This window comes from Plasmopara halstedii (genome assembly GCF_900000015.1).
Source record: "Plasmopara halstedii genome assembly, contig: Scaffold_614, whole genome shotgun sequence".
NCBI lineage: Eukaryota > Oomycota > Peronosporomycetes > Peronosporales > Peronosporaceae > Plasmopara > Plasmopara halstedii.
In genome coordinates, this window is record NW_020187532.1 from 1,433,814 (window position 1) to 1,452,055 (window position 18,242).

The window sequence follows — 18,242 nt, forward strand, 5'->3', positions numbered from 1 at the left end:
GTGTAGTGTACTGGCAGATGAGAAAGTGGTAAGTGCCACTGGATTTTACTGTACAGTACAGTACTGGCAAGTCTGGCAGGTGAGTGAAGGTGAGTGGCGCTGTACGGGCAGGTGAATGAATATAACCAAAAAGTGGTGTACAAGCAAAAGTGAGTGAATATAACCGAAAAGTGAGTGAATATATCAACTCCCTATATATATTATCATTTCAAGCTCACTTCAATTCTAAATATCACTTTCTTCGACTGGAGCATGTAAAAAGCAATTTAAGCACTTGCGACCAGTGCTCGAATGTAAGGGCGCCGCTAAGCTGTTCGCTAAACAGATATGTGACTGTTTGACGTCGACGAGCATCCATATCTGTGTTGCTTCATTGAGACAGGCAGATCCCTCGAGGATCATGGTTTGTCGTGAACTGGCCATTGCCTCTGGCTTAGAAAGAATTTTAGGAGTAGACGACCTGGCCGACAGCTTGTACAAGTCGAGTGCAAATTATGCCGACATATAACGGTTCAATTCAAAGCGATGACAAAGATGCTGAAGAGCGGCAGAAGAAGCTGTTTTTAAGGCTGCGAAAGGAACTCTGTTCTGTTCATCGATTCTGATTTCAGATGGGCCATTAGATTTTGACCAAGTGGCACATTATTTATCAAATTTACCTGCTTAAGCAGCACAACACTTTTTGCACCTGACCCCAACGCTGAACGTATTGCCTCATCAGTTGTCGACGTCAGCATCGTGCCAGGACCAAATCAAGCCGGTCTGCCTTATCCTTTACATCGAAAGGATACTTGGCAAAGAAAAAGGATTCATGATAGTTATGCAAGGCACAACCACGCATTTTCTGTGTAAATTACAAATGGTTTAGAGCCACGTTAGTGCAACCTAAGTTCTGACAAGCGCATACTTTAAAACAGGAACTATTTTTCGAAGACTAGATAGTTGTACGCTGCCGCTATACGTCTGATTCTCGCAAGACTTAAACGCCATCACACATTTACACTAATTGGCATCTACTAGGTTTAGAACACAGGCTATGTCAAAGGCAGAAGCATCACACACATTTGAAAAGGTAAAGCTTCTCCCAATGATTACAGCACTGACTCAACGTATGGTGGTGCCTTAAAATGATCTCTTAGTGCAATAAGGTAGCCGTCTTGGAATTGAAAAGACACAATGCTCAGGGAGCGCTAAATACTGGTGGTGTAACCTGTATAAGTGACTAAGCAGATACGACCGCACGAGTGAAACGTGTCAGCGCGTAAATTTCTCGCCGCATGGGCTGATCCCTTTGTTCAGCCTGTCGGTCTCGACAAAGTGCTTGCAGCTTTAGAAAATAGAGTCCCCAAAGACACTTCTGTATATACCGGCATTGTGGACTTTGCGGGCTGGCTGAGCTATATCGCTGCTACCAAGGAATAAATTCAGTGCAAAGTCGATCTTCGACTGTGGCGTTTGCCAACACGGCTTGCTGGTAGTCATTGTGTCGGTTGAAAATCCGCGTTTTCAGTAAATTTCGCGACCTTTGTTCGACGTGATAAGCATCAAACAAGACATGTCCAGATGTAACCATCCACAAAGTTGGTTAGAAACAATTACGTAGTGGGGGGATATCCTCCAAAGTACTTGGGTGTAGAGACCGCGTTGTTAGAACGGGTTTACTTCATTCGCTGAGTTGCGTTAAATAACGCAGTGCATACGTTCACAGGCTTGACCCTATTTATGGTTGGTTACCCCCAAGTTCCTTTGATACCGCCACTAAGTGGCTCTGTTCTTTGGTGAAGAGGCGCTATATTTAATCAAGTTGATTCGCTGATATTTGACCGGCAACACTTTGTAGCAAGGTCACAGATTTAATTTTGATAGATTATGTGTCTTGCACCGAGTGTGCGCCGCCATGACTGAGAGCCAGGAGGTTAATATGCTGACGCCTGAAGCGGGCAACACACATGAAAATGTCGTGTGAAGGGCGCTGCTAGAGATGGCAAATCGTCTCGATTATTCCGATATTTGATCTTCTCTCTGCTTCGAAGCACCGATACGGCTCTGAGCCTAGTCATGGTATGCTCTAAGGACAATCCCTGTGTTTTTCTACGTAATTCATTGCATAACTTAGAGCACGCACTAAAAAAAACATGTGCATCTTAGCTGTTAACGATGCTTTGAGAAGTAATAGGGATACTTTAACTCCAAAAAACGATGGAGATTTGAGTCTTACTGATGCAAGATTATCCTGGCGTCGTTAATCATTATGAATCACCACACACTCGGCTTATTTTTTTTTAGAAAATAACGAGGATCGCCCTACTCAGCGTGCTCTGCAGAGAGTGATGACCGACCTAGTTGACAGTTCTGATCGGTAGCTGTAGCAGTCGTGTCGTGGAGATGGGCGATCTGTCAACATAAAGCATCAGAGATATTGAGTTTCCACCTCGATGTCCACGCTGTGCTTCAAATTTCGCAAAGTCAAGCATTAAGCGGCGCTTTAATCGGACGTGAAGCTGACACGTTAAGTTATGAGACGGGTGTGACGACGTGTCTTTCTCACCCAGTGCACAAATCCAGCTTACAGTACCTGACGTATCATCCTCATCGATTTCTAAGTGTAGGCGGTACTCCTGACGAGCTCTGACCCATGGGGTCAGAAGCGTCCGAGGAACAACTTTGTGGTGCTCGTTTTGCCCTCGGTGCGTCCTGAAGGCGAGTAAAATTTTATACTGTTTTGCTAAAATTAATCCTTAATTTTGGTCACCTTTGAAATATTCGAGCAAAGCGTACTTACATATATATACGCACAGAATCTTTGAGTCAAAGCTTCCTCTGCACAGCAACCCATCATCTGTATCTGTACCAGTACTTTGGTACTTTCAGGTAGTAGTTTGGCTACAGACACATCTGAGTGACTTTGAAGTTGAGCTTTTGTGTCGTGATTTCACCGATTTGGGAAAGGAAATTCGGTTCCAGTTGAGCCCGTTCCTGAACCGTTCGCTTGGTTTCTTTGCCAGTTGAAGCATGACGACCAAGCTAAACGAGCGGCTCGAGGAGTTGACAGCTTTTCTTCTGCATGCACAAGCAGTAGAAAGTATTGATGAGACGTTAAGTCATCTGCGGCTGGAGGTGTCAGAAGCTATGATATTATCGAGGGCTTCAGCGCAGCAGTGTACGATCCTTTTGTTCCAGAGCGCAGAACCGCCTAGTCTCTTGCGCTTTTTGAGCACCAGTGCCGAGTTCACGGACGGTGCGCGTAAGCGTGAGATTTCAGCTGCCAGAATCGGCGTATTCGAATTGCTATCCGCCTTTCTTAAGGTCTACGGCGCACACAGCGCTCTCTCGAAGCAGCATGTGATAGATTTGTATAAGGTCTGTCAGCAGACGGCGCGTTCTGATCCGTTCAATCGAGTCAAAGCTCAAGCACTAAATGTAGACAACATTATTTACTCAAAACCTAGCTCACTTGCTGACTTTAACATTGCGATTCTTAGGTAGTCGTTAACGCGCTGAAATATGCACACAAACACACGACTAGTGATGAGATCGAGCCTCGAGCTTACGTAGAGAAGTTGTTCTACGACATTCAGTATTCTAAAGCGGCGCAAACTGTAAAGGGGCAAATGCTGAAGGTTATTGGATATTTGGTGGAAAAGTTTTCTGCAGAGCTGAAGAAAACTGTATCGCCTCTGCTAGGGTGGATTGAACACGAATTGGAGAAACAATTTTTAAGCACCTCACCCGAGATGATGATTGTGAATGGGCTACTATTTGCATTGGCCCGTCTTCTTAAGTGTGACGCAGGAAGATACAAGCAGAATGACGCCTTGCGGAAGAAAGTGTACTCGTGAGTTGGTGGTTTTATGATGTGGGAGATGATGGTTAGTCATGTGACATACTTACTTTGTGTTTTTCGGTGTAGGTACCTGCTAACGATATTTGCGACGACCACAAATGGCAATCTCTCGCGCTATCAAGTGACAAATTCGGCTGAACACTTTCTAGAAAAGCATGCGCAAGTATTTCACGAGGAGATTGGCCCAAATAGCTTGGCGTGGTTTTCGTACATGAAATCTTGCTGTCTTAGCGACAATAAGACTGTACGTGATTCACTACATATTTTTTTTTAAGGTGTGTAGAATCACTAACATATATCCTGTTTGTTTGGCAGGTCAAGCAACATGCATTTGAGTGCTCAAATTCGATTTTGCAGGTGTTGAATTCGTACTTGGCTGAAGCAAAAGATGACATGCGAAAAAAATGTCTGAATAAAGTATTGAAGGAGGTTCTTCCTGTTATAAGCGATTTTGGCGCTAGTACATTAGCAATCACATTTGCCTTGCAATGCTTGGGTTGGTTTGCTTCATCGATTTTTACGTATCTTGGAGCAAAAGGATACATCAAGATCGAAGACAAGCTGAGAGTATATGGAGAGTCTCTTTTGGCACTGGATGCGAAAACGACAGCATGGAAGTGGTCCCTCATTTGTCAGTATGTACAATGCATCGGACAGTTTGTGCAACATGTGAGCTTGCCTGAATGCTAATAGATCATAGTGTGCGCGCTAATAGTCTCTGCAATGCTCCTTAATCGAAGCGTTCCGATGTCGTGCTTGATGAAGGCTACATCATGTTTTTAGAAAGAATTCTATGCCATCTTATGACAGCTTATCCCCAATGTCTTTTGAAGTCAAAAAGTGTGGTGCACAAGTCGATTGCTGCACTTTTTGTTTCTTTATCGAAGTGGACCGTGATTGACCCTGTCGTTGATCAATTCGTCCATCACACTTTATTGTTCAGTATAGCAGACATCACAGATCCAGATCAAGCTGTACGGTATCCAAATGTAGCAAATCTTCATTGTAATGCAGTGTATCTGACACCTTCTTTATCTACGATAGGTCATTTATCATCCAGGTACAGGCGAGCTGGTGACAAATCTTATATACGAGTACGAAGGTTTTTGGTTGAACTTCCTACGTCTTCGCTCAGAAAGAGTTGTGGGCATACCATGTATACCAACAGAAGCTGGCAGCGGCGATGTTCAGAGGATAGAACTCAAAAAGTTTGACCGCACATTGCAGGCTATCATCCTCGACTCCACCGTCAAGCACGTACTTGCTATAATAAGGAAGCTTAATCTTTCGTATCAGTTTGATTCACAGACGACAAAAATAGGGAGGGATGCGACAGGGTATTCAGTACGTCATACAATACGTGCAATTTTGTCTCGACTAGCGAAATCACTAAGCATCGAATTGTTCACACTCATTTGTAGCCTACTGTGCCTCGAGACCACTCAATCATGCTTAATTTAACCGAGTTTGTTGAACGAATTCTCAGTCAAGTATTGAGCTCTCAGTTGTGTCCATGGGTACGATTGCCTACTAAAGAATTAAACTGATTCAGACTGGAGATCTAATTTTTGTCGTCAATAAATTCTACAGATACCTTTGATTATGAACCAGATTTTCGCTTCCATTTGCGACTTGCCGCTTGTGTCATGTTTCTACCGAATTGGAACGGTGATGACTAAGGCAATGCATGAACTTAATTATTTCAAATCAGCATCATCAGTTGACACAACTGAACAGACCCGATTTCGAAATGACTTCACTTCTTGTGTCCAACAAGTAAGTTCTCAAGCCCGATTTTACCAAGATGAGCTTCGTTTGACGAGCTCTGAGTTTGTCCTGACAGCTCCACTTGGACTCGTAGCTATCCATGCTATGGTCGGTATTGTTAAATCGATGTTAGATCTTGGCAGATCCTTTATTCCCGCCGCTGTCGTGGCTATTGCGGCATTAGAACGGTGGCAGAAGCAGCGTCCAAACGAGCTTAATGATGTGATTTGTGATATCATTCCTCTTATCTCGGCATATCTTAATCAAGAAAAGCTCGGCGAGAGAGAGCACCTGCTTGATAAAGCGACCTTACAAGGTGTGAAAGCCACGGGTTCGGACGAAGCCTCTGATCTCGCGCAAGTGCAACGTCGTTTGCTTCTACTTTTAGGACGATGTGATGGTAATATTTTGCTCCTTGTGAGCGAGCCCTCCTCTCTGATTACCGCCAGCGGTATCGTGGGAGGCATATTTTCGCCGCATTTTCGCTTAGAGCTCCGGTTAAGCGAGACTCCCTTATCGCTGGCGTTAGATTCAGTGTTATCTCATCTCGGAAACTTGGCATCTCAGAGTTCTGTTCGGCGCGTGAAAGTCAGCGCATGTGAGAGCTATCATGCCATGATCTGCTACTTATGCGGAAAAACAGCTACGCATCCGCATACAGCCGGAACGAAGACCGATTTTTACGATTTGTGGCGTGAAGTATTTGCTCGGGTTGTGCGATTAGCTTCAGATTCTGAAAAAATATGTAGGTCACTTTTTGAGCCTTTACTATTCCAGCTACTCCGCTGGCTCGCCATCAATAGTGACACATACCCGTTTGAGTATTCAAGCATGCTGGATGAGCTTACGCGCAGCATGTCAGACTCTGAAGCTGCTGTTCGCACGCTCTCTGCTCGATGTATTGCAACACAACTATCGCTCGCTGTGGATACTCGCTTGCCACAAATTAAGGCTCATTATATCTTCAACAGAGTCTTTTCACTGTGTCGACATCCAGGATCTGTTCAACGTAGTGGTGCTGCAGTCTCGATTAGCTATTTTCTACAAAGTCTGAGAGAAGAAGATGGAGAGGCATTGACGCGATTTGCAATGCCCTGTCTAAAAAATCTGTTGTATGCGTTACGCTTGTGTGACAGTGATGCCCAATATCAGATCGGTGGAGATGATGTAGCGCGTGAAATTATGCTAAATGCTGTGATGAAAATTGAACGCGGGATTTGTCGATTTCCTCACCTCTTTTTAAGCGATAGTTCAACCACTTACAGCATTGACAACGACTACACTCTTCATCAAATGACACAATGGCTATTCCAGCAAACTGGCGCTCGCGAACAGTCATTCCGTCGGCTGTGCCGACGAATTTTCTTGTCGTTCAGTGCGCTGATCAGTACGTCGACTACCGAATGGATGCATAATTATGAAACGGTTCAGGAGCGTAAATCAATCTTGGCCGTAATGGTACCTCTGAGTGCTCTCGCACACACAGTTATTACGGTTGATTGGTTGGAACAGCTTTCAGCATGTATCGAAAACTACGTTTGGGTCGTTGAAATGCTCGGCGATAAAACAAGAGGCATTTTCGAAATATGCGGATCACATTCCAAAAAAAAAAGTGTAAAGCGAAAGCATACTGCTGAGGTGAGTGACACAAACGAGAACAATTGCCAGCAGACTCTTTCATGGGCTATTCTTACCTTTTTGAATTGCGATGGCTCACGGAATTATCGATCGAAGCGATCTCGCTGGACCGAAGCATACCTGTCTGTTTTGGTTTCGTTATGCAATTTTGTGAAGGCAATCATGAGCCACGGCAATATATTGCTACGCGAAACTTTGGATTTGGATAATCAGTCCTTACGAGACTCTGTTGTTGGAAAGCTTGTTGAGGTTCTGTTTCATCGGGCTGATCTACAGCTTCATAACGCAAGTTCATTTCGCGCAATTGAGGAATTTTGCTCGTATGTGACAATGCACAGCCCGCAATGGGCACATCAGATGCAGAAGATGATCGATCGTATGCTTATAAAGCTACATCAAAGCCTCGCTGACGTATCCAGCAGCGAAAGTTTATCCGACCACTCTGATACTATAACATCTCTGACACTTTTTGGAAGCAAGGTATCTGCTCATTGTTGTTTATAAGAAGAAATACGTGTTTTGACATATGTTAATTTATCCGCAGGTATTAAGTGCTGAACTTGTCAAATCTTCTGCAGCTGACAACTACGCAGAAATTTTTGCGCTGGTAGCACGCAAAATCGTTGAGTATGGACACGGCTCTCCCCAGGACCGGCTTGTTGTGGTTGCAGCACTTCAGGCCGCAGCTGCCAGTGAATGGAATATTACAGATATTTTTCTAAAATCTGCTGATCGGCGGATGTATGCATCAATTTACAGTGATGTTATTCATATGTTGCCTACACTTGCGGTGTGGAAGAGGTGCGCTAGCAAGCTTGTCTCTTTGTCTCTCGAGAATGACTTCGTTGTCAATGTGTTGATCGATATTCTTCGCCAAGTTGCTTGCTCTAAGGTGTATTTGCGTAAGTCCGCCGAATGGGATGCGTTTACAGCAACGCTTGTGGCAGCAGTCAAACAGTTCATCAACAAGTTAGAGACTGTCAAGCGGGAAACGCAGCCGGCGCTGTCGCTCTTACAAATTCTTAAGCATTTTGTGGAATTAAGCCAAAATTGTTCATCAACTTATGTCGAAGCTCTACGACTTGGGCCTATTTTAGATATTCAAAATGCTTGCTCATTATTGCTTAAGCAGCGTGGGTGTAGCTATCTAGTGAAAGCTGATTTATTGCAGATACTGGGTTTGCTGGGACCGTCCTCAATTCTAGCCACCAAAGAACGACAACCCTCCGATCCGATTTTGAACGCGCTGATCGCCTTTGTTTTTGACGAGTTCCCTATCGTATCTGTTGATGTTTCGCGTGGTTCAAGAGACTTCGATGTTTTTCACATGCTGTTTACCGAAGTTTTGCATGTTGTTGAGCAAAGTAAATCAATCGCATATCTCAAGGTCATCTACCCAAGTTTAAAAGAGGCAGAATCTCACCTTTTTCGCGTTGAGATCAAGCAGATGCTTGCAAGATTTTCGCTCTCGCTTAGCAGTGGTGTGCTGAATGGGAGTGTGGCAAGCAGTGAAATGATACAACGTCAGATGGCGGAGCTGCTGGATTTGCTGTTAGACCCTAACGTGGATGTTGCCATTCGCAAAATTCTTTTGGAGGAAGTATTCACTCCTTTTGTTGAGTGTCAAACTGGTGAAATACTGCTGCATTTTTACATGATGGAGAACGAAAAAAGAAAGTCAACCATTATTAGCCTACTCGCAACCTTAATATCAGCATCAGCTGAGGGTGCCTTCGAGGAAAGTCGAATCGGGACGGTCGTAGCATTTTCGCTGGTGGAAATTTTGTATCGACTAGTAGACCCTGACATCATTCGATCTAAAATCAATTCAGCATTTCTTGGTCACAAGAGCGGCAAGGGTCGAGAACTTACGATGCTTGTATGCAAATGTGCGAGCAAGGTAGTAACGAAAATTTACTTGGAAGCTGACGATCTGGTTCGTTTGGCTTGCTGCGCAGCATACAATTGTCTGCTTGCCGCCATTTCCCAGACTCAAAAGCAGGAAAAGCTTTATGATCAGATTTTGTTCCAGTCAGCACTCTGGAGCAATCTCGTGGACTCCGCGCTTGAGTACGAGCTGCGCGCCGAGACAGAAAACTTCGTTACTATACCTTTGTCAAGCTTGTCAACCGTTTCTCTCAAACAAAGATATGAGGTTGACGTTCTAGAGAACGTAAGAACAAAGCGCAACAACTCTGCTGCCCTACAGTTCTATACGAATAGCAGCTTGAGTATGGATGCTGTGACGCTTACGGCTTCCACTGTGACTGAACCTCCAGATATCAATCGCGGTGCTTCTTTATACCAAGATATCGAGATCGAGCTAGATAAAATTAACCAGCACCCATGCATGATACCATTACTACGTGTGCTTGTGCAGATGAAGACGGAATTTGGTTCCAATTGGAATGCAAAAGTGATGCCTGGATGGATGCAAAGGATTTTTGATGTCATAGTCGACCTATCAACAGGTTTAAATATTCGATTATTTTTGGCGAAAGTGGTGCTTAATGTTCCAAGCGTATTTTCGACATATTCATCGTTATGGCTGCCCGCAGTAATGAAAGCTCTTCTTGATGTGAGTGCGGTACAAAAGGTTTCTGAGTTTAACTACATTTTGCGTGACTGCTGCAACCTTGTGCTTAATTCTTGGAAAGATGTTGTTGTGTCGTCGCTCGACACCACTACCAGCCGATTTGTCAATACGCTTGTCAAGCTTTGTCCGGATCGAAATAATTTGGTTCGTGACAGTAATGTATTACTCGTGACCGAGTTGATAGCCTTATGGAAAGATGCCACGTACATTAATGTGCGCGAACTGATTACCTTTATGATGTCTGGCGACGAAGATACAAAAATTAAATACGCAAGGAAATTTGTAGCCCTCCAGATCGTAAGTGCGATGTTGGTCGCTGGACTCAAAAGCGAATTACAAGCTGAGGTTGCCAATCAAACAATCGAGGATGGAATTTTGTTGTGCATGACCACTAAAGTAACCTCTTTATATACACTTGCAGCCGAAGTCGGTGGACTTTATCTGCTGACCATGGATCAAGCGACCAGTAAATGTTTTTTGTGCAATCTGAAAAAATTGATCGCAGATTCGTACACTTCAGAAGAAATTGGGTACTTTCTAGCGATCCTTCGTAATGTATCGATACATCAGGCAACAATTGTCGACTCAATAATGCTCCAGCGTTTGTCATCTGTGTTGTCAAAAGCTGTTTCAGTCGATGCATGGGCTTTGTTAGCAGCAGATACCGTATACAATGCATGTGGAAATGATGGTGTCGTTAAAGACATATTCACTCATGTGCAGTCCGTGCTTGGCCGCTTTGTTGCCCACCGGCATTCTGGAGTGCAAATTAGTACTCTTCGTGCTATAACACGACTGTTAGATCATTTAACCATGTCAGAACTGAATCGTCTGGTGGCAAGTACCTCTGAAGGAGGTTTTGATTTGTTTAGATACTATCAAGGGCATGCTCTTTCAGTATGCCGCGGCCTGCTATTCTCCATAGCCAAGAATTTATACCACAAGGACATTTCTGATCCGGGGAAGTTGAAAGTGCGAATTTCTCTACTCCATGGGTTGTGTGATCCTGATGAAATACTCCGAAACGAAGCTTATAATTTTTGGAGTAATTTTGCATCTATTAAAAAATCCTGTTTTGATCGGCTACTTTCGATTTTCGGTTCATTGCACTCGTCTGAACTCGATGAAAATTGGATATTATATGCCACCAACATTCTTCTTGGATTATCCAAAGAGTGCAATGAGTTCAAGCAACCGCTTTTTAAAATCTCGTTGGGTGGCGGTGAATATACAACTACTCAAATTGACGCAAGTTGGGAAGCAAAAGCGCAGTCGATGGCGCCTCTCTTTTCTGTTGAGGCGGATAAATTCTGGAAACGCCTACAGTCGACGCAGCAACCTAGTTGCCGAAATAACACTGCTTTATCTGAATCTGATAAAAGTTTACGTGATACGATGCAGTCGCAGCTAATTTTCTCCCCTCAAGGTAAAATTTAAGATTTTTTTGCTCAGATTCTGCCTAAATTTGATGACTACATCTTTCTCTTGATATGCAGCATCTGTCAGGCTTAAATCAAGCTATCGCCAATCTATTGTTGATCCAACGTTTGATTTACGGCAAAATCGATTTTCTACGCGACGAAACTTTGCAGATAGCTCAGCGGTAGAAGACAAGTCGATTAATGACAAAAAGCTTTCAAAGCGGTTCTATCAAGACAAGTATGCTATGCTGAAGAAGCATGATTTGGCAAAGATGACCCGAGAACGGCATCAAGAGCACGTGCGAATCAAAAGAGCCTACCGTGCCGGTGAATTTCCTGACATTCAAATTACACAGCAAGATATTGTGGATCCCATCATGGCTCTCTGCGAGGTTTCCGTGGAAACTTCGAGTTTGCTGTTTGACGAATTATTCTCATCGATTGTGGCAACCAATGAATTTGAAAAATCTGGAATCGTTGATGAGCTAACAGAAAAAATTGAGGGGACGCTAACACTCTCTAAAGCATCTTCTGTATATGTTGGCTGTATTGTCTCAGCATATGTTGCCAGCATGATTAGGCACCCAAGCCTTTTCAATATTTTTGTACTTCGACCGAAGACGATTGGGGACGCTGGTTTAGCTAGTGGGAATCATCACGTCAGTCAGCTGGCGCTAGAAGAACTACTAATTTACGAAACCCAGCTTATGGCCGGGAATATGAAACTAAAATCAAACGAATCTTTGACAGAATGCTGGGACCTTCTTCACAAATTGCTGAGCACATTGCACAAGCGTGATTTTCTTGTAGCCTTGTCATTGGCATGCAGTACAAATGCTGATTCCAAAAGAGCATTACAAGAGCAATTATCTGGAGATCTTCCGCTTGCGATAGCAGCATACAAGAAAGCTGAAAGTACACTGAGATTGCAAATGGAACTACTGGATGGAGATGACTTCGTCATCGCTAAAAATGATGCCATGCGATGTCGATGGCAGCGGCTCAACTGTATGGAGACGCTCAATAGCTGGCACGCGCTGAACTCGGAGATAACTGAAGCAGCTAATGCAGACACAAATTATCTGTGGAAGCAGCGTCCACCGTATCTGGAGCAAGGTGTCGGACATTATTTGCGCTCATGTCTTGGACTGTTGGAGGCTTCTCCATCAAACGACCTTCTCGAAAGTCTTCAAAATTTTATTGGAGATGCGGTGCGTGATTCAGCCAAAGTTAAGCTGATTCAGTCAAAATTTTCTGTCGAATTATGCTTAGCTTACTTGGCATCGGGTGACAAGAATCAGACACGAGTCTGTGTGGAAAATTTCTACTTGAATTTTCTAAAAATTTGGAGACAGACAAGTCCAATGGCAACAATTTCCCGCATGGAATTACTGCAATCATTGTCGTTGATAGTGGAGATTGACGAAGCTCTTATTCGCTTAAATGAAGATGGTTCAGATATCTGCAAGAATGAGAACCACTTCGGTTTTGTAAACGAATGGAAGCAAAAGCCTCCTTTCACAGGGGAAGAGGGCATGGTTCTTTGGTCACAGCATACCATGGTACAGAACGCGATTACTAGCTTGATGCTAAACCGAGCGCACGATCAAGGGGTGCTCTCAAATGAAATCCGTTTGGTCGTTCTAGGGATCAAGGGCCATGCTTTGCTACAGTATGCAAATGCAGCGGTATCATGCAATATTTTATCATTGGCATCAAAAGTGCTGAAAATTTATCGTGAGTTGTGCAACACTCATCAACTTCCTAAACTAAATGTGCGGATGATAGAGGTGTTTGTATCCCACGTGCTCAAGTTGATTGATCGCCAGGAGCATAAATCAAGCGATTCGACCTCGATCAAACTTATTACGAAATACTACGAGACGGCAACAAAATTGTTTAACAACGTGGAAATTATGCACATGATGAAGATAGCAACTGCAAGGGATCAAGTTGCAGTGGGTTATCTGGAGGCGAAGACCTTTGCAAAAGCTGCGGCATTTTACGCTTTTAACGACTTAGACGACGATTTAAGCAAAAAATTTTTTTATCGCTCATTAGACAGGTTCAAGGATTCTTGCCGGCGCATTGATGCTGTTCTTAGCAAACAATCTCAAGACGACGCTCCACCTGCATTCTTGAGATGCCGATTAACTTACATAGAATTTCTTAACGACTTACTTTACAAACGACAATTGGAAAAGCTAGCTAACTTTGCTGATTCTAAAGTATTGATAAAGCTGTTAGCTGAGAATGTTTTGCGGGGAATGGCTGCTGGAGATCGCGAATGTGCAAACTACTTTCCTGGATTATGTGATGTAGTTTCGCCTTACCCGGACATTGTTGCAGAATGTAAACAGTGTGTTCTGACGGATGTCCCGCTTTGGACTTGTCTACAGTGGTCAGCCCAGCTTATGGCATTGCTAAACGGAGATATTGGAATGACCATTGTTGCGATTCTTGAAAAAGTTTGTTCTTGAGTATATGTGTCTACAATTGTTCGATATCTTACCTCCTTTTTTGTATTGTGTAGTTGGCTGAAAGATACCCCGTCGCGCTCTTTTATGATTTTATGGTCACGTGTAGGTCGTCGCGAGACATATTTAAAGTGGACTTACGTCGTTTAGAGGTTCTGCTGGCCAATCCAGTCATGGAAAAATTTGTAGCCGCCCTGGGATTGTAAGCTTAAACTCGGATAATTATTCTTAAAATGTGTTTGAGTTCTGAACACAACTGATGTTCATTCATTTGGATTCGACAGAATACACCATCCTGAGCTCCGTCTAAAGGAAGGACTGCGTAAAATTGCAAATTTACTGGATGAGAATAGGACGTCGGATGCGCGCCAAACGGTAGAGCTTTTGTGGAGGGACTGTTTTTCACCACAGCGTCAGCTCCTTGGTGCTCAAATCGGTCGATACAACCGTGAATGGAGCCGAGTTGCAAAGCGAGACGTTGAAAAAATAATGGGCAAGGACGGGTTAAAAATGACAGCAAAAACTGTGTCTGCTGCCCGAGAATGGATTAATAACCATTTTAGCGTCACACCTGGCAGATATGGTATCACCAAAGATATGAAAGCGCATCTGGGTGACTTTGCAGAGTGGCTACAGGAATTCGACCACTCGAGCTGTATTCTGGAGCTCCCAGGGCAGTACACGTCACGTAAGCTGTAACTGCATCCTACCCACAGCAGCATCTAATATGTGTCTTTAACGATCTTGTTATTTCGTATTTTTTTATGTTGCAGATTGGGGTCCGCCGGACCCAGCGACACACGTTCGAATCTTAAGTTTTGACTCGATGCTTGGTGTACTAGCCTCAAAGCAATTACCGAAAAAACTGACAGCACATTGTAGTGATGAGAAGAATTACACTTTTCTGGTCAAGGGTGGCGAAGACTTGCGTCTTGACCAGCGCATTGAGCAGCTTTTTGACGTCATGAATCAAATATTTAAAGCAGATCCGCGGTGCCGCGATCAAAAACTTTCCTTAACTACTTACAACGTGATTCCCATGACGCAAGAAATTGGTTTATTGGAGTGGATTGATGGCACATCGACACTCAAAGGACTTGTTGAGGCACAACTGCAGATTGACGAACGTTGCGTCGGTCTTAAAAGCAACAACAGCCAGAAGCTGGACTTGTTTAATACGACAGCAGCAAAGGCTTATGAGTCATTTCTTTTAGAGCAGCGGGGTGCAACCTATAGCGCTAAGGTGGTTGCTTCTCGGTCGGAAGACGTTGTAGATCACTTTGCGAAAGTTCACGCGATGATCCCACCAGACCTACTACGGCGTCAACTGCTTAAATTGGGCTCAACATCTGATGTCTTTTTTCTTGTTCGTGACAACTTTCTGAAGTCACTAGCTGTGTTCAGCGCCTGTTCGTACGTACTGGGAATTGGCGACCGTCATTTGGACAATTTCCTGCTTGATCTCGGCAGTGGCCGTGTCATCGGAATCGATTTTGGTGTAAGTTTTGGTGCCGGCGCAAGCGTTCTTCCAGTTCCAGAATTGATTCCTTTCAGATACACGAGACAGATGAATTTTGTATTTCAGCCGTATGACGGGCCCAGTCTTCTCGCACGGGAAATGCAAACTGTATTTGATGCTCTGCGCTCAAAACGACAAGTTGTTGAAAGCGTGATGAATGTCTTTTTACACGACCCGCTGCTGGATTGGCAGCAATCAATTAAAATAAAACAAAAAGTGTTGTTCAAGAAAATCGTAAACGTCGATTTGCACACGTCGCACGACAGCAACGCGGTAATGAAGGATGTGGAGACTTTTGCACCCACTCGTGAGTCACAAAGTAGAAAAAAAGCCTCTACACTACCAGCTACCGGTAATTTGACGACTGCTTGGCTGCCTAATGTTAAGATTGCAATTGCTCGTCGAAAGTTAGAGGGTGTGTCTCCTGCTTTGCTGCTAAAGCAGGAATTGTCACAGAACCCTCACATAAAACAGCATCTCAACAAATATTACTCTCTTGTCAATGCAGCAAGTACTGGTGAGGATGGCGCAGATGAGATAGCAGCTTTAAGCTCTTTGGAGCAGGCTCAGCAATTACTCGCAATAGCAACAGCACCCGACTTGCTCGGCCGAACATTCCAAGGATGGATGCCATGGCTGTGAGTCCTTGGCAAACAGACTTAAGATCAGGCGTGGGTCAGTCAGTTGGGGAAACAAAAAGCAGTTGAGCGTGTCACTGTCAACTAGCGAAGCGGAATACATAGCGTTAAGTTTAGCAGTTCAAGAAGGCAAGTGGGTGCATCATTTACTTTGTGATATTATACACGCGGCTGGTGAGTGCAAACCAAGCCTCAAGATTTTTGAAGACAATCAATCTTGCCGCAAGATGACCTAATTAAATAATTAACTTCAGTGCTATATACATATTGTGCATTAATTTGATTGAAGTCTACTTTGGGCTGTCATACCCTCACGGGCCAATAGAAGCAAACCCGGCCCTCGATATATATACTTGTACCAACTATTAGTTTCTGTGATGTTTGACATTTTCGTTGTCACCCGACCCATTTCTCATCACCAACTCAGCCAATCGTAAATTAGTGTATATTTTCCAAATAGCCGCCTTTTCCCAACCATTCCCGTTCCGCCCCCCACACCCCCAGCGTATATCCACAGTGTAGAACTCTATGGACATTTCAGCCGCCCTACTCAGTACGCAAAGTCCTGGTACGTTCAATGTTGAACGAAAATTGGCATTATAATCTTACTGTATGCTGGACATGAATAGATGTGCAGCTACGTAAGCAGGCAGAGGAATTCCTGAACAATGCGTTGCAGCAGCAAATGGGTCAATTTATGGTGACGCTAGTTCAAGCTCTAGCCTCTGAGGAATTTGCTGTAGTGGGTCGTCAAGCTGCCGGTCTGTACCTCAAGAACGTTCTAGACGCTAAAGATGACGTCTTGCAACAGCAGAAAATTAACGCGTGGATGGCTATGGACCCAGCTCTTCGCACTCAAATCAGAGATGGTTCACTTCGTGTGTTGCAATCCAGTGACCCCGTGGCAAGACACACCAGTGCCCAACTGGTGGCTAAACTTGGTGGTATCGAGCTACCTGCTAAGAAATGGCCGACGCTACTAGAGTCTTTACTTCAGAATGTGACCAGTGGAAGTGAGGGTTGTATTCACGCTACGCTCGAGTGTCTTGGTTACCTTTGTGATGAGCTTGAGGATGGCGCTATCGATGAGCAAGATACCAATCGTATTCTTACAGCCATTGTGGATGGTATACGTGCCGATCGTCCGTCACCCATTCGTCTTGCGGCCGTAACGGCCCTGCGAAACAGTCTAGAGTTTGTCAGTGAAAATTTCAAGCGCAAGCAAGAGCGCGACCATTTAATGCAAAAAATATGCGAAGCCACACAATCTCAAGACCTTCGAACTCGCGTTGTCGCTTATGAGTGTATTGCTGCCATTGCAACCATGTATTACGAATATTTAGCCGAATACATGGACACGATATGCAAATTGACATTTAATGCCATCACGAGCGATCAAGATGAGGTTGGCTTGCAGTCACTTGAGTTCTGGTCGTCAATGTGTGATGTAGAGCTGGACCTGATAGAGGATAGGAATTACGTTTTGTTGGAAAATCGCTCCGACTATATTATGTGCAATTATTATGTGCTGACCGTATTGCATACACTCATTCCTATTCTAACCGCAACATTGACAAAGCAAGAAGATGATCAGGATGAAGACTCCTGGAATTTGTCAATGGCTGCTGCCACGTGTCTTGCACTGGTGGCTCAGGTCGTCGGCGATGAATGTGTGGACATCACCATGACGTTTATTACACAAAACATTGAGAGCACCGAATGGCGCGCCAAAGAGGCTGCCATTATGGCATTTGGCTCGATTCTAGATGGACCTGAATCAGCAAAAATTGCTCCGCTTGTGCGCCAGGCGCTTGGATTTTTGATGGGGTGCATGAAGTTTGACAATATTCTAGTACGTGATACAACAGCATGGACACTTGGACGTATCTGCGAGTTGCACTACGGATGCATCAGTGGCGAGATGCTTCCTGGTCTCATGCAGCTGCTGCTGGAGGGTTTGGACCAAGAGCCGCGTGTATCTCACAATGTTTGCTACGCGATTCACAACATTGTGAAGGCTTTTGAAGAGTCGGAAGCGGCGGCGCACATGCTAACTCCTTACTTCAAGACGCTATTTGACAAGCTTCTCGAGACTAGTAACCGGTCGAATGCGACGGAGAGCAACCTACGGGGATCGGCGTATGAGGCTTTAAACGTGCTCGTGCAAGCAGGCGCTGATGAGGTGAATGAACACATTATGCTACGTCTTCCCGTGGTGCTTGAGCGCCTGGAGCAGAGCATAAAGACTCTGATTGAGAATCCAAGCAGCATTCATGACGACCAGGCTGGCCTGCAGGCGCTACTATGTGGCGTTCTGATGGCTGCTATCCAGAAATTGAACA

General features: G+C 44.3%; 3 protein-coding genes across 3 annotated transcripts in view; all 3 read left to right on the forward strand.

The window, feature by feature from the left end:
* PHALS_12305 (uncharacterized protein) overlaps positions 1 to 115 on the forward strand; it is a gene marked incomplete at both ends in the record, with an annotated part of 742 nt that extends 627 nt beyond the window's left edge. The window contains one exon of the mRNA XM_024727830.1: positions 7 to 115. Coding sequence (XP_024578367.1) covers positions 7 to 115 — 109 coding nt within the window. The remainder of the gene's footprint in view (positions 1 to 6) is intronic.
* Positions 116 to 3,012: 2,897 nt separating this feature from the next.
* PHALS_12306 (Phosphatidylinositol kinase (PIK-L6)) lies at positions 3,013 to 15,904 on the forward strand (the record flags this gene model as incomplete). Its single annotated transcript, XM_024727831.1, has 13 exons — positions 3,013 to 3,420; positions 3,483 to 3,835; positions 3,911 to 4,088; positions 4,160 to 4,513; positions 4,585 to 4,818; positions 4,889 to 5,188; positions 5,266 to 5,361; positions 5,435 to 7,729; positions 7,794 to 11,271; positions 11,342 to 13,734; positions 13,800 to 13,945; positions 14,028 to 14,431; positions 14,517 to 15,904. The coding sequence occupies 13 exons, from the start codon at positions 3,013 to 3,015 to the stop codon at positions 15,902 to 15,904; spliced, it is 12,027 nt and encodes a 4,008-aa protein (XP_024578368.1).
* A 524-nt stretch (positions 15,905 to 16,428) lies between these two features.
* Positions 16,429 to 18,242, forward strand: part of PHALS_12307 (importin subunit beta-1) — a gene marked incomplete at both ends in the record, with an annotated part of 2,026 nt that continues 212 nt past the window's right edge. Inside the window, 2 exons of the mRNA XM_024727832.1 lie at positions 16,429 to 16,468; positions 16,530 to 18,242. The exon at positions 16,530 to 18,242 is cut by the window's right edge and continues 212 nt beyond it. Of these exons, the coding sequence (XP_024578369.1) occupies positions 16,429 to 16,468; positions 16,530 to 18,242 (1,753 nt within the window). The remainder of the gene's footprint in view (positions 16,469 to 16,529) is intronic.